Raw genomic sequence first — 15,294 nt, forward strand, 5'->3', positions numbered from 1 at the left:
AGTAATGACAGAAGGCTAAAAGCCCAACTAAATAGGGCTTGTTCCAACCTGAGCATCCATACGATGTATTGATGGATGAAGACTAGAGCCCATGAGGTAGTGGTCTAGTAGGACTAGCCCACACCTGGCTGTAGACTCACTCATGAAAGACTTAGGCCATGGCAGGGCTAATCAGCATCTGCATACAGTCAATAACGATTGAGTGAAGTGAGTCTGATTGAAGCCCTGTTGGGGTGGGCTTGAAAGATGGAGAGCCAAGAATGACCTATGTAGGACTCTTGTGGACTAAGCCTCTGAAGGTTGGCAGAGGTAAATGGTCGATGCACGAAGATAAATACAAAATGGCTGCTTGAGGCTCCCAAAATGGCCACTACAGCCTTGAGACAAGGTGTGGGCACAGGGCGAAAGTAAAAAGGCACTTCAGAGGGGCTCTCAAGGGATCCTGAAAAAGCACTTTCGCTGGCTGTCCAAATGTGAATCTCCAGCAGAAGAAGGTGCCAGGAGAAAGCAACCATCACAAAGTAGAATGGTGCCTTGCTTAGTGCCTGCCCGCCCGACTCCAAACCAAGAAAGAATGTTCTGAGGTAAAAACATACAAACATAGAAGATTGACGGCAGAAAAAGACCTCATGGTCCATTTAGTCCGCCCTTATACTATTTCCTGTATTTTATCTTAGGATGGATATATATTTATCCAAGGCATGTTTAAATTCAGTTACTGGATTTACCAACCACGTCTGCAGGAAGTTTGTTCTAAGCATCTACTACTCTTTCACTCAAATAATATTTTCTCATGTTGCTTCTGATCTTTCCCCCAACTCACCTCAGAGATATCTACCAGGGACACTGTGAAACAGCAAAGGAGTGCCAGCAAAGTCGCCATCTAATCTGAGGCAAATAGGGAAGTGAGAAACCTTCTGACTTTCGGAGACTTTCAAAATGGCCACCGAAGCTTGAAAAGATCAAGCAGCTGGAGGAATGGCTGCTATGGCTGCAGAGGCTTCAGTCTTGGACACTGGAATAGTGCCAAAATGGACACCAATGGTCCCAAATGCTGGAATCAGCAGGGCCAACTGCTACCAAAAAAACATCCATGTTGTTATGAGTGGCATAATCAAAAGGGATAAACCTGAATCCAGAAGTTCGGATGTCCAGGAAGAGTTTGCTAGAGATGGATTTATAAAGACGATTGTTTCAGATATGACTGAGTCAAAAACTGGGACATGCGCAAAGAGGCATGGAGGAGTGGCCAAAAAATCTAGACTCGGTAACTAGGCAGATCAGACCAGACTGTAGCAACCTATTCCTGGGCTACTTCACAACCATACTGGAGAATAAGATTTCCTTTCTTGCATCCTCCTATAAGCAGAATTCTGCTTCTAGTTAAAACAGCTATTCCAATATTGTATGATGTATTTAAAAACATTTTATTGGAATTTTACCGTCTGTAATCTTAATACACTCATTGGATTATAAATATAATAAAACTCCAATAAAAAGCAAAAATGCAAAAAATATAAAAAAGGAGTGAAATCTATAAAGCATAGAATACCAAAACAATGAGATGCCATTACTCAAACACCTTTTAACATTATTTCAGAAGATGACAACAGTAGGAACAAATGTAACTTCAAATGGGAAGTCATGCTGAAGGGCTGGCCCTATCAGCAAAGAAACAACACTAAACGAGTATTGCTTCTATTTGACCTCCAAAAGTAGAGAACAATCAACTGCTTCTTCCAGTAAAATCATAATGGTTCTGTTAGGGGGATGCAGTGTTAGGTAGCTTGCTGCCAAGACATAAAGAGCTTTGTTGGTTAATACTGTATTTTTATTTATCGACTTATTTAATTAATATGGTTTCCCATTTCTCATAAGTGGCTCTATTGTAAGCCACACAGAGCCACTTATGTAAGCATCTGAGCTATGTATCATGTACCAGCTGAAGCTTCCATATGGCAGCCACATGTAAGGTGCATTGTAGTAGTCTACATATGTAGTAATGAGGGCATGAGTCATTATTTCAAAATGTTGGTTCATTAAAATAGCAAAGTGGAAATAATCCCCATAATCTTTTCTACATCTCTCCTCCTCCCAGTCTTATAAAGAGGTTCTATACATGTCCATTGCAAGAATGGAAAATAATATGTTTTTGAAAAGAAGCAAATTAGTTGCATTCTTTCTTATGTGTAGTGCTTAATATTTAAAATAGGTATGATAATTAAAATTGATCTTGACTTTCTGCAATAATTGATAATTTTTAATGATAATAATAATGATAATATTGAAATAATTCTGCATAACACTTTGTGATTTCATGTTATGCTACATGGTTCTTAAATTATAAATTGCAAAATTATTCAGCATAACAATTCTGCATTTATGCTGGGTATATTTTTATAATATTTAGTTAAACCTTTAAGCTCATATATTAATTTACACCACCTAATAAACCGTATTTTGTTTATTATAGCTGAGCCAATAACGTTTCCATCTGGAGGGGGCAAGTCGTTTATTATGGGTTCAGATGATGTATTGTTAAGTGTACTAGGCCTTGGGGATCTTGCAGACTTGACCGTGGCAAATGATGCAGATTACAGTTATGATGTAAGTATAACATGTTTAACACCTAATATCTTTTAAACTGAACCAAGAACTTTGAGAATGTTTAGAATACTGTTTCCCATCTATGGGAATTTTCAGGTATATGGACTTCAAATGCCAGAATCCCACAGTTAGCATGGCTATTGATACCAATTTTAGGAGTTGGAAATTCGTATCCTGGAAATTACCATGATTGAAAAACACTGCTTTAGAAACATCAATGATACTGCAGTACTGTGATGTACATTTATCTAAATCTTGTAAATAGATAATTTCTGGTTGGAGAAGCAACATCAAGAAATATATTTTGCCACTTATTTATTGAATGAACATTTACTGTCTTCATTGGGGAAATTATGTGAAGATTTAGGTTTAGTAACTAGTAGTACCTAATTTAGCAAGATCTAAATGTACCTATTCCAAGAACATTGGTTTAGAAGTGTTTTAACATTTTTATTTAGGTTAAGATCAGTTTTGACATAGCTATTCCAAAATACAACATTTCTTATCTTGCAGATATGTATGTAATTTAGGATTATTGAAATGCTGTTTGTTTAAACAAATTTTCAGTTCACAGATAGCATCTACTATACAAGTTGTTGATACAATATAATCCATTATTCCATCAATAATTACAAGCCTTTCCAGATCCTGATACTGCGAAGGAGTCCCAACTTATGATACCCCCATTATTATATGTTTCATAGTTCAGATAACACTTCAGGAAATGAAATGGAGGGTATTTCTAACATTTCTCATTGATACCAGAAAGTTCCATTTTGGACTTATTGATCCCAGAATATTGTTCCAAAAGCCTAATGGAGCATTTGGGTGAGCTTAAAGCTTTCAATAGAACATTAATTTCCTTGATATTATCTGTTCATACCATGATTGTACATGATCACTCAGTCAGTCACAGACTTGCTCTTCCTGCAACAATATTTTAGCCATCTCTTCTGGTAGTCATTTCCCAGAGATTAGCAGTAAATCAAGATGGACCCTAAGATTGTATCAACCCAAGGTCATGTCACCATGTTTTATGATACTTTTGCCAAAAAAATAACATTTATTTCTGGGTTTTTTGGCAAAACTGCCCATAGCAAACCATTAGTTTGCTGAATGGCTACAGCATTCAGTTAGTAACTGCTGCAAACAAGGTTGTAAAATCACATTAGTCACATGATCTAAGTCTTTTAGAGTTGTCACAACTTACAGCTGTGGTGGTCAGGCTCCATAACAGTCATCAGTTGAGGATTAACTATACAGTTGTATGTTTTTGCTACTTAGGTTAACATTATTCATTTTTATTTTAGCTGCCAGCCAACAAAGATGCTTTTAGGAAAACATGGAATCCTAAATATACATTACGCAGCCATTTTGATGGAGTGCGAGCATTAGCTTTCCATCCTGTCGAGCCTGTGCTGGTTACAGCCTCTGAGGATCATACCCTAAAACTTTGGAACTTACAAAAAACAGTACCTGCTAAAAAGTAAGTATTATATTTACATGTTAAAGAACATAGAAGTTCTGATGTTTTAATGTATCAAGATAATGCTCACAGGTTGCTTTTTGACATTTTTATTTTAGGAGTGCCTCATTAGATGTGGAACCTATTTACACATTCAGAGCCCATATGTAAGTATTTTTAATTTTTTAAATATTCCTGACAAATGCTTCTCCAGGTAGCCCTCAGAAATTGTTGATTTAATGGCTGCACATTCATTCTTTTGATTTTATTTAATTTTAAAACAAAGCAATCAGATATACAGTGATCCCTCGAGTTTCGCGATCTCGAGCTTCGCGGAACGCTATATCGCGATTTTTCCCACCCGATGACATCACTCTCTTCCTTCCTTTCTCATCTTCCTTTCTCTCTCTCTTTCTCTATCTTGCTTCTTCCTCTCTCACACTCTCTTCCTCCCTCTCTCATCTCTTTCTTTCCTTCTCTCTCTTTCTCTATCTCTCCCCATCTTGCGGGCGGGCGGGTGGGCGAGCGGGGGCATCAGCGAGGAGGCGGGGTTTCCCCTTTGCGTGGGCGGCGGGGAAACCCCGATCTTCGTCTGCTCGCTGCTGCTGCTGCAGCAGCAGCGAGCAGACGAAGATCAGGGTTTCCCCGCCGCCCACGCAAAGGGGAAACCCCGCCTCCTCACTGCTGCCGTGGGCGCCCAGCATCTGATCTGCTCAGCGGCAGCAGAGAGGAGCCGAATCGGGGTTTCCCCGCCGCCCACGCAAAGGGGAAAGCCCGATTCGGCTCCTCGCTGTTGCCGCGGCCGCCCAGCATCTGATCTGCTCGGCGGCAGCAGCGAGGAGCCGAATCGGGGTTTCCCCGCCGCCCACGCAAAGGGGAAAGCCCGATTCGGCTCCTCGCTGCTGCCGCGGCCGCCCAGCATCTGATCTGCTCGGCGGCAGCAGCGAGGAGCCGAATCGGGGTTTCCCCGCCACCCACGCAAAGGGGAAAGCCCGATTCGGCTCCTCGCTGCTGCCGCTGAGCAGATCAGCTGCTGGGCGGCCGCAGCAGCAGCGAGCAGACGAAGATCCGGGTTTCCCCGCCGCCCACGCAAACTCCACCATCTGCGCATGCACGGCCATGGAAAAAGGGCGCACATGCGCAGATGGTGTTTTTACTTCCGCAACCCTACATCGCGAAAAATCAATTATCGCGAGGGGTCTTGGAACGGAACCCTCGCGATAATCGAGGGATCACTGTATTCTGAATATATTTATAATCTTTAGAAATTTTTTATATTAGTTATGTAATTTAGAAAAAAATTGCATCAAAAATGGACTTACCACACATACATGCATACATACACAAATACAAATATAGATTCTTATTTATAGATGGAAAAGAAGAAGGACATAATACTTTCAATAGTAGTATTAAATATGTTGATAAATCTAAACTTTCTAAATTCAAAAATAATAGTAATAATAATTCCTTTGTTTTAAAATAGTGGACCTGTGTTATCCTTGGCAATTAGTTCTAATGGAGAACAGTGTTTTAGTGGTGGTATTGATGCAACTATTCAATGGTGGAATATGCCTAGCCCTAATGTGGACCCATATGATACATATGGTAAGCCTTATCTATAAATGATGTGATGTGTAATATAGTCAATAATTGACTTCTCTGAGATAACCTTTATGTTGCATAATAAACTGAATGATTGCTCATATGAATTTAAATTACAATATTTTTGTGATTTTTGGACTGATCTCAGTAAGATCCATATTTAAATTACAATGTTTTTGTGATTTTTGGACTGATCTCAGTAAGATCCATATAGTATGTGAACTACCGTATTTTTCGGAATATAAGACACACCTAGATTTTAGAGGTGTAAAACAAGAAAAAAAATATTCTGAACCAAGTGGTGCAGTAATATATTATTTAATAAAATACCAGTGTAGAAGAATACTTTTTACAAACATGTATACTTTTTGCAACCATGGACACTTTTTACAAACTTAAAACTTGACAGCTTTAAGACTTGTGGACCAACTCCCAGAATTTCTCCTCCAGTCATGCTAGCTCAGGAATAGGAGTTGAAGTCCACAAGTCTTAAAGTTGCCAGGTTTGCACCCTTAATACCTAACCCAGAGGTCTTCAAATTTGGCAACTTTAAGACTTGTGGACTTCAATTCCCAGAATCCTCCAGTCATGCTAGTTCAGGAATGGGAGTTGAAGTTCATTAGTCTTAAAGCTGTCAAGTTTGAAAACCCCTGGATTAGGGATTAGGGGTGCAAGGGTCTCCAAACCAGGCAACTTTAAGACTTCTGGACTTCAATTTCCAGAATCCTCCTCCAGTCATGCTAGCTCGGGAATGGAAGTTCATTAGTCTTAAAGCTGTCAGGTTTGATTAGAGATTAGGGTGCACTGCAAGGGTATTCAACTTCCTGAGCTACTCCTCCTCTAACTGTGGTTACTTTGCTCTTTAAACTTTTTAGCTCTATTTACAAAGAGCCATAAAGATTATCACCGGAGATTCAGGAAAGGAAGTGCAAGGGACAAAGTTGCAGTCTTTTGAGAAGGAGGGAGTGAAAGAGGAGCTGCTTATCTCAACACCCACCCCCCCTGCAGAAAGGGTCGAAAATGATCTATTTTTTTAAAAAAAATATTAAAGATTTATTTACAGATATAATACAGAGTACATAGAATACATAAAAAGGAAAGAGAAAAACAAAAATCATCCAAAGATACATATTAAAACAATACACCCAATAAGAAAAAAAACCCAAAAAACCCACCCCACATATTAAAATAAAGGCGTGTCAGATCGAAAATGATCTAACAGGAAGTGAAAAATATCTCCTTCTGTAGTCAGGGCAAAGCTGGGGGTTTCTTTAGTCTGATCTCACCCTGGGAAAGAGAGACTGGAGTCCAGATCGCTTTAATACTAGAGAGGTTGGTGAAAGAAACAGTATTGAATTCAGGTTTCTTTCAGTGTGATAACTGGAAAGGGAGGTGAAGTTTCTGTGCACACGCGTTAACATCGCTATCTCCCCCTTTGTTCTTCCTTTCTGATTGGGGGTTGGATCAATCTGGAATACTGCCAATCAGCTGTCTGTTGCCACCAATTGCGGCTATTACCACTGTCCCGCCAACTCCCTTCCCACTCCCCAGGCAGAGCATTCGGTGTTTTTTACCCTCTTTTAGGGGGGTAAAAATGTTCGTCTTATACTCTGAAAAATATGGTAATATGTCCTTAGCAGTATTAAATTTGGCAGTTGTGGTTTTAATAAAAGAGTTGCAGCATGGGCTAAATTGAGAAATATTCAGATTTTTTCCAAAAAAACCCTAACATCTTGTTTAATTTTTTTTACAGAGCCAAATGTTCTAGCTGGCACATTAATCGCTCACACAGATGCTGTCTGGGATCTCGCTTATAGTGGTATAAAGAATCACTTATTATCTTGTTCAGCAGATGGCAGTGTTAGATTGTGGAATCCACCTGAAAAAGTGACCTGCATTTGCACTTACAATGGAAATAGAGGTGAGTGGCGTGAAGGTCTTTACTTTTTAAAGAACATTCAGAAGATTAAATCAAATATATTAAAGAGTTGGTTAATAGCAATTATAAAAATCAAAAATGTAATAGGTAATTGTAATAATTCTAACAGACTACATGCTTTGGATATATACTGATACCTTCTTGGTAGATCTGGGACAGTGGTCCAGATAGAGTGGGAAGAGATGGTATCCTATCCATTTATTTTAGGATGACAAAGATACTAGCAATCAATGGAATTGGGTTTAAAGAAAGGAAGGTAGGCTTTAATTATTTTCCTGATAGATTTATTATGTTATGAATTAGTACTTCTAAGAAAATACTGAATGAAGGTAAAAATTTGGGTTAACAAATAGTTTTTACAGAATTTATGGGTCCTCCCCCCCTCTGTGTGCTTTAGAATATGGAATACCGACATCAGTTGACTTCATAGGCTGTGATCCTGCCCATATGGTGACATCGTTCAGCACTGGCAACACTGTCATCTATGATTTGGAAACATCCCAGTCACTGGTAATGCTGTCCTCACAAACAGATTCTGGTAAATTTTCTTTTGTTTCAATTTCTTTGCTTGAACTTAATTGTATAAGCATATTGCATCAAATTGACGGAATTATTTTGCATACCAAATTGAATGGTTCAAGTTCTAAACATTTAGGATAATGAATTGAAAGCAATGAACCATTGTTTATCTTGAGCTCTGATGTTCTTATACTGTATTCCCTTATTTTCACACAAAGAAGAGAAATTAAAAAATGTAAGGTTTCAGCTGGTTGTAAACTTAAGTTTTGTCATTTCTAAATAAATGCTTTGCCACAGATTGGATGGAAATTTCTACTCTCTAGTATTCAATGGAACCAAAGAATCAGAAAAGGTCAAATTTGAAATTTGCCATCATTCCATCTCATAACTTTATCTTGTATCCTCAATGGAAATTTCCTAGCAGAGTTGGCTAATTTAATAACATACTAATAGTTTTAATGATTTTGAAATACAAGGCTAAAGCAAGCTATCTTTATTAATGCTTCCTTAATTCCTTATACTTAATTAAAGTATAATAATTGCTTGTGTTTCATTCCTAGGACTACAGTCAAGCAATCACATTAACAGAGTAGTAAGTCATCCTACACTTCCTGTAACAATAACAGCTCATGAAGATAGACACATAAAGTTTTTTGACAATAAAACGGGTAAGAAAATTAAAACAGTTTTCTTGACATTTTCAGGTTTTATATTTCACCTTTTTCTTTACATTTTGGCTTATTTGAATATTTGCTTTGTCATTTTTATTGGGTTTTTTCATTCTGCTTTTCTTCCCTAATCCCTAGCCTTCACATTTCTATTTGCCTTTTTCTTCTTTGTTCTGTTCTTTCATCATAAAAGTGGTTGCAAGAGAACATATTAATCTAAGATGGTTGGTCTCAGCTTGTTTACTTAAACTTAAAGTTAGAAATATTATTCAATGAATATTTCAAAGGTATTAAGTCATTAGGATCTAAATTTCCAAGCCTTTTTGTGGTGAATCAGTTAATGTTTTCTAGTAGTTACTGGCCTATTTCATGTTTTATTAATATGTTAATGGTTATAATTAACATTTTGAAATCAGGCTTATTAGCCCAATGGTTATTTCATCCTGACACTCATAAGAGATCAGAATAAAACTTAGTACATTACAAAAGAAGATAAATGGTATATTAACTGGGCTTTAACATTCTACTGATTCAAGGGCAAAGTAATGTATAAAGCATGGTTTTTAATGGTTCTGGGCTTGAGAAGCATCTAGCACATGAGTGTCAAGCTCGATCGCTTCTCGTGACATATTGTGACTTTTTTTGCCTTTGCAATGCTGAGGTGGGCATAGCCTGTGTGTGATGCATTCAGCCTGTGGGCCACCAGTTTGACAGGCCTGATCTAGCTGGTAGTTGAATTACATAGAGTAATCAACAATTATTTTCTTTGTGTTACATATTTGTTTGGCTCAACCTATAAATATTTTATTCACTGCATTTATTAAATATTAATAAATAATAAGTAAATAGGGAAGAGATGTACAAACATAAAATTTAGTGAGCATTTCAAAATAACTTTTGTTTCATTCTATGTATTCGAATATCTTATGTCAACTTAAACTTCGGGTTAATGGTAGCATCAAAACAAAACAGAATAAATTGTAAAAAGAGCTGCGAAATTACAATTTATTTTTCATTGAAATATTCTATTGCAAGTCAGAGAAATTTTTATTTAAAAATCAAAAACATTTGAAATTATAAAATTAGGTGAATCACTGCAGTTGTTAAGTTAATAATAAGTTTGTTAAGGTGGATCTGGCTTCCCCATTGACTTTGCTTATCAGAAAGTCAGAAAAAGTGATCACGTGACCGCAGAAGAAGGCAACCATTAAAAACCATGCTTTATACATTAGAGTCTCAGCATCTGATTAGGTCCCACAGAGTTGGCCTTCTCCAAGTCCCGTCAACCAGACAGTGTCACTTGGTGGGGCCTCTCTGTGGGGGCTCCGGCCCTCTGGAATCAGCCCCCCCGGAGATTCACCCCACCCTCCTCGCCTTCCACAAGAATCTTAAGACTCACTTATGTCACCATGCTTGGGGCAATTAGGTCTTGGTACCCTGGCCAATGAATGTGGTGTTTGGTTGAGATCTGAATGTATATGATTGTTTTTTAAAATATTGGGATTTTAGGTTTGTAGATTTGTCTTTGTATTTTACTGTTTATATTACATGCTGTAAGCCGCCCCGAGTCCTCAGAGAGCGGCATACAAATCAAGTAAATAAATAAATAATAAATAAACCATCATAAATATGAACCAGTTGCATGCAAATGTAAATCAGATGACCATAGGGATGCTGCAATGGTCATAAGTGTGAAAAATTGTCATAAGTTAACTTTTCAGTGCCATATATTAACTTTGAACTGTCATTAAACAAGCTGTTGTAAGTCAAGGACTACCTGGACATCCACAATTTAACACACTGTTCTACAGAAAGAACTGTATATAATTTCCAATTAAAAGTACAGTGTATCCTACCATGTTTCCCCCAAAATAAGACCCTGTCTTATATTTTTTGAACCCTGAAATAAGTGCTTGGCTTTATTGTCATTTACTTAAAAGCTGGATTGGGCTTATTATTAGAGGATGTCTTATTTTGGGGAAAACAGGGTAGCAACTATAACCATAGCCGTGCGTTATACTTTATGGCAATATGAAGTTTGATAATATTTTAGTGTGTTGAAGAGAATTCAATTTTCAGAATTTGTTTGAGTTGGTAGTCATTTATCAGAATTGTTGGATTTCGCAGCCTTGCCACCTAATGAGAAAAAAATGATCCGTCCCAATTATTATATTTCTGGACAGCCATTGAGATGACCTTGAAGAAACTCTGCAACAACAAAAACAAAAACATGCTTTTGTAAGTGGTTGCCATGTAGTTTTTTCGAAGTCATTTCTGTTGCTCTCCACAATTTCCAACATTTTAATACAATGAATCTGTTTTGTTGATCAAGACTGAAGCGAAAGACATTGTGCCAGCTTTTTCTAATTGTTATATGCACTATTTCTTTTGATATTATTGTCGCATGTCAATTCTGTTTAAATTTTGTATCACACTCTTCCAGTCATATAATTATTTTACCTTTTAATAAAGTGTAAGTCTTTATTCTTCATATATATTATGTACATTAATACTAGGTAAAATGATCCATTCGATGGTTGCTCATTTGGATGCTGTCACAAGCTTAGCTGTGGATCCTAATGGAATCTACTTGATGTCTGGAAGTAAGTTAACAAGCTTCTGTGTTGCCAAGAGACTGAAGTAATGCATTTGTGCTTTATTTATAACACTTCTGTTTTATTTTTGTTCAGGTCATGACTGCTCTATTCGATTATGGAACTTGGACAGCAAAACATGTGTGCAAGAAATAACAGCCCATAGAAAAAAGCTGGATGAATCCATTTATGATGTAGCTTTTCACCCCTCAAAAGCATACATTGCAAGCGCAGGCGCCGATGCCCTTGCCAAAGTATTTGTGTGATACAATAAAGCAAGCCTGCACCTTGGTAGCAGGTTTGCCTGGACAAAAAGAGGGAATGCATCACTGCCATCACTGTAAAGGTTACTGATGACACTACATGTAACCGGCCTCAGCAGAGACTGTGTTTGGGGCAGGTATAAATCGGTCAGATTGCGATCTCATGAATAATACTGGGCTGATTCATTTAACTGTAATTACTGTATTTTGGGGTGGGGGGGTGGGGGAAGCAAACCAGTATTTGTAGCCTTGACTGGATACGAACTGAGCATTTGTTCTTTAGGTGTGTCTTTAAACGAACGTGGAATCAAATCTTATTAAAGACGTTTATTTTGGACTCTGTGTGCTGCCTTAGGGTTAGGAATGTGGTGCTCTTGTGGGGGTGAGGTGGGGGGAGTGAGCTCCAAGAGTAGCTTTCTTTGCATCTCTTAGTATTTTCTGTTTATCGGTTAAATGCCACAGAATCCCCTTTTAAACTTTTATTTTGCTTTAAAGAAAAAGGAACTAACTTAAAAATATTTAGCATTAGTTGCACAAAATATTTCGATAAAATTCTAGTTTTTATATGTCTTTTATATATTTAGCCTGTCATAACAGTGCTCAAGATTGTATGGATGACGTTTTTCTGCATTAAAGTATCCTAAACCAGAGATCTTGCTGCCCTGCTGCCCTGTAACAACACGGTTCCCTTTGTTGCTTAACAAAGCTCTGCTACGTCCTTTCAATAGGATACTAATTCATCATCACTGCATTACTGGTTTCCTAAAGGACTGTTAAAAAAGTTTGTAAAAGGAACACAGAGGAATTAAACATGTCCAGCCCTTCCAATGAACTTTTAAAATTAATCTTGACATCCTATCACTATGTGATATTTTGTACATCTTACTGTATTTACGAGATTATTTATCAAGTTTTACCCATCTGGCTAATGGCCTATTATTTATTTCACTTTTTGTTGGACTTTATATTCTTTTTATGTAGTATGTTAATGGGCCCTGTATATCTATTATGGCACTCTTTGAACAGTCTAAAATAGACTAAAAATGGGACATGTAATAGTTTTTAAGTTACAGAGAAACAATTTTTTTTGTTCCAGCTAAGCGTCTGGATTAAAATTGATTCCAAGAAGTTGTTTCAGAACTTCTGGAGTGAAAATGTTTTTATTTGCAGTTCAAATAGAATGCAAAATTGTAGTTGAATCAAGAGTCAGAAATTGGCTGTGTTTTTGAATTGTTATTCCTGCTTTTGATTTGTTTTTTTCAGATGTGCTTCAGTTTATAATGTAACTAAAGATTTTGTTTGTGTAACTGCATGATTAAGACAATAAAGTATTTTTTCTAGTCTTCCACAAAAATCTTTTTGATCAGTTTGCGAGTTTTGATGAGTTTTGTAAGTTTTGTTTTATGAACTATGAATCAGCAAATTTTTAAGATTGTACAACATAACAAAAAGTACCGCTGTTTAAAAAATGTATATAAAATGCATATAATAAATACTAAATGGTGTACCTGTATATTATGTTGGCTATATTTTGTTACAAAATTTATGTGTATCATTCTATTCTCTAAGTAACTGAACTAGAAGATGATTTTTAAAATAGCATGTATTGTTAACATGTTGAGGTATTTTGGGTTTTTTTTTTAAGTAATTGTAGCATGTTGTTAGTAATTTGGGACATAACTCCTCCCTTACAAGAACCTGTTTCAAAACATATATTCCTGGTATTTTTAAGTGGACAATACAATGGCAAGGTAACATGTTTTGTATTTTAATTCATAACAATAATACTGCCTTTGATCAAGTGGTCTTTAAAAATCTTGGACTGGTTCTACAAATTCTACAAATATTGATGCCTTTACTTTAGAAAATAAACAACATATATCATACTTTTATATGCAGATTTGCTAATTATTGTTAAATGAGATATGTGAGTGGTTCTTTCTCATTGCTTGCCTCTCCTGGACCAAATATCTCTTAATTTCCAGTCTAACTGTTATTTCAGATTAGATGCTCCTTGAGAGGTTTTATTCTTTGTTAATACAATTTTTAAATTGTTTCAATATGTTGTTAGCTATACAACAGTGATTTTCAACCTTTCTAATGCCATGACCCCTTAATACAGTTCCTCATGTTGTGGTGACCCCCATCCATAAGTTTAGCGCCAATTTTCCCAATAGAGTTTTAAGCTGATTGGCAGGCAGGTCAGAGGGTCTGGTCAGATTATAAAAATATGTTCCAAGGTTTTAGAAAAGAAGCTTTAGTGCCTAACACCATGAGAAATTTATCTTTTCCCTTAGTCGTAGGCAACCCTTGTGAAATGGTCGTTCGACATTCCCCCAAGGGGTCCTGACCCTCAGGTTGAGAACCACTGCTATACAACTTTGTAAAGTGGTATCTCTACTTACGGACTTAATTCGTTCAGTGACCAGGTTCTTAAGTAGAAATGTTCGTAAGTAGAAGCAATTTTTCCCATAGGAATCAATGTAAAAACAAATAATGCGTGCAAAACCATTAGAAAAACCCAAAACTTTAAGACTTTAAAAAAAAAAGCCGCTGCGGAGGCGAACGGAGTGGGGGGAGGGACAGCGAAAGGTGGCAAGTGGTGACAGTCCCAATGAAGCAAGGTGAAAAGAGCCTCTCTGGAGCTCCATGAGTCCTTGCTCCCCTTTTTGTCTACCCCACTCTGATCATTTCCCCCACACCTTTCCCCTCTGTTGAGCTCTGTGTCCACCTCTCACTGTCCCTCTTCCCATTCTTTGCCTTACTTCATCTTGCTTGTCATCTCTCCCACTCTTTTCGCCTTCCTCCAGCCGCCACCTCTTGCTGTCCCTCCCCCCACTCCGTTTGCCCTCCAACGCTTCTTCTCTCACTGTCCCTCTCAGCTGCTCGAAGCAGCAGCAGCCAAGAAAGAAGCAAGGGTTCGTAAGTAGAAAATGGTTTGTGAGAAGAGGCAAAACAATCTTGAACACCCGGTTCGTACCTCAAAGAGTTCGTAAGCAGAGGGGTTCATAAGTAGAGGTACCACTGTATTGGCGAGTTAGGCTATCATATAAATGGAAGGAAGCCAACCATGCAGGTTTGATGTAAAGTTTACAAAGAGATTTTATTTTTCTGAGGTCGTTTGAAGCAGAAGTACGGTAAGTGGGCTTTTTATTTTGAGCTACAAATATTCTCTTCTATTGTTAACAAGGTAGTCCATTTTCCTCAAAAAATATCAAAAAGTATTAAATATTACAAAGACTGTCAGTACTACCCTGACCTGGTCCTATAGGTAAGAAAGACCCTCAATTCCAATTTTTACCAGTCGTTCTTCTATTTGCAAATATTTATATTTTGTGATTTTTCTGTTTGTCTTCTACTCTGCTGTTTCCAAGTACTGCATTCTCCACTCTTGTTGTCTTATTTTTTACTAATAATTGTTAAGTTTGGATGTTATGTAGCAGGTGTAGCTTCTTAATTTTCTATTAATCTATTGTCTATTTCACCACTTGCAAGGAAATGATATTGCAGATATTCCAATGCTCCATTGTTGTTTCTTTGTCATGCCATTGTTTGTAGTCAGTCTGCGGTCTTGCAGCAGTTAACTGGAATTTAACTAACTGTTAATGGTTTCCTCTGCTTCTTTGAAGACATG

General features: G+C 37.3%; 1 protein-coding gene across 4 annotated transcripts in view; it reads left to right on the top strand.

The window, feature by feature from the left end:
• The window catches only part of STRN3 (striatin 3), a 52,295-nt gene extending 39,122 nt beyond the window's left edge, over window positions 1-13,173 (top strand). For 3 of the 4 annotated variants that reach the window (XM_070756021.1, XM_070756029.1, XM_070756038.1), the window contains 9 exons: window positions 2,474-2,607; window positions 3,918-4,093; window positions 4,192-4,239; window positions 5,559-5,680; window positions 7,431-7,598; window positions 8,014-8,154; window positions 8,696-8,803; window positions 11,320-11,406; window positions 11,494-13,173. In XM_070756021.1, the coding sequence (XP_070612122.1) occupies window positions 2,474-2,607; window positions 3,918-4,093; window positions 4,192-4,239; window positions 5,559-5,680; window positions 7,431-7,598; window positions 8,014-8,154; window positions 8,696-8,803; window positions 11,320-11,406; window positions 11,494-11,663 (1,154 nt within the window). In that variant the 3' untranslated portion in view covers window positions 11,664-13,173. Of the gene's footprint in view, window positions 1-2,473; window positions 2,608-3,917; window positions 4,094-4,191; window positions 4,240-5,558; window positions 5,681-7,430; window positions 7,599-7,823; window positions 7,942-8,013; window positions 8,155-8,695; window positions 8,804-11,319; window positions 11,407-11,493 lie in introns of those variants that run through there. The other variant, XM_070756048.1, reaches the window with a different exon arrangement.
• The last annotated feature ends 2,121 nt before the right edge of the window (window positions 13,174-15,294 follow it).

Source organism: Erythrolamprus reginae, chromosome 1, assembly GCF_031021105.1.
Source record: "Erythrolamprus reginae isolate rEryReg1 chromosome 1, rEryReg1.hap1, whole genome shotgun sequence".
Classification (NCBI taxonomy): Eukaryota; Metazoa; Chordata; class Lepidosauria; order Squamata; family Dipsadidae; genus Erythrolamprus; species Erythrolamprus reginae.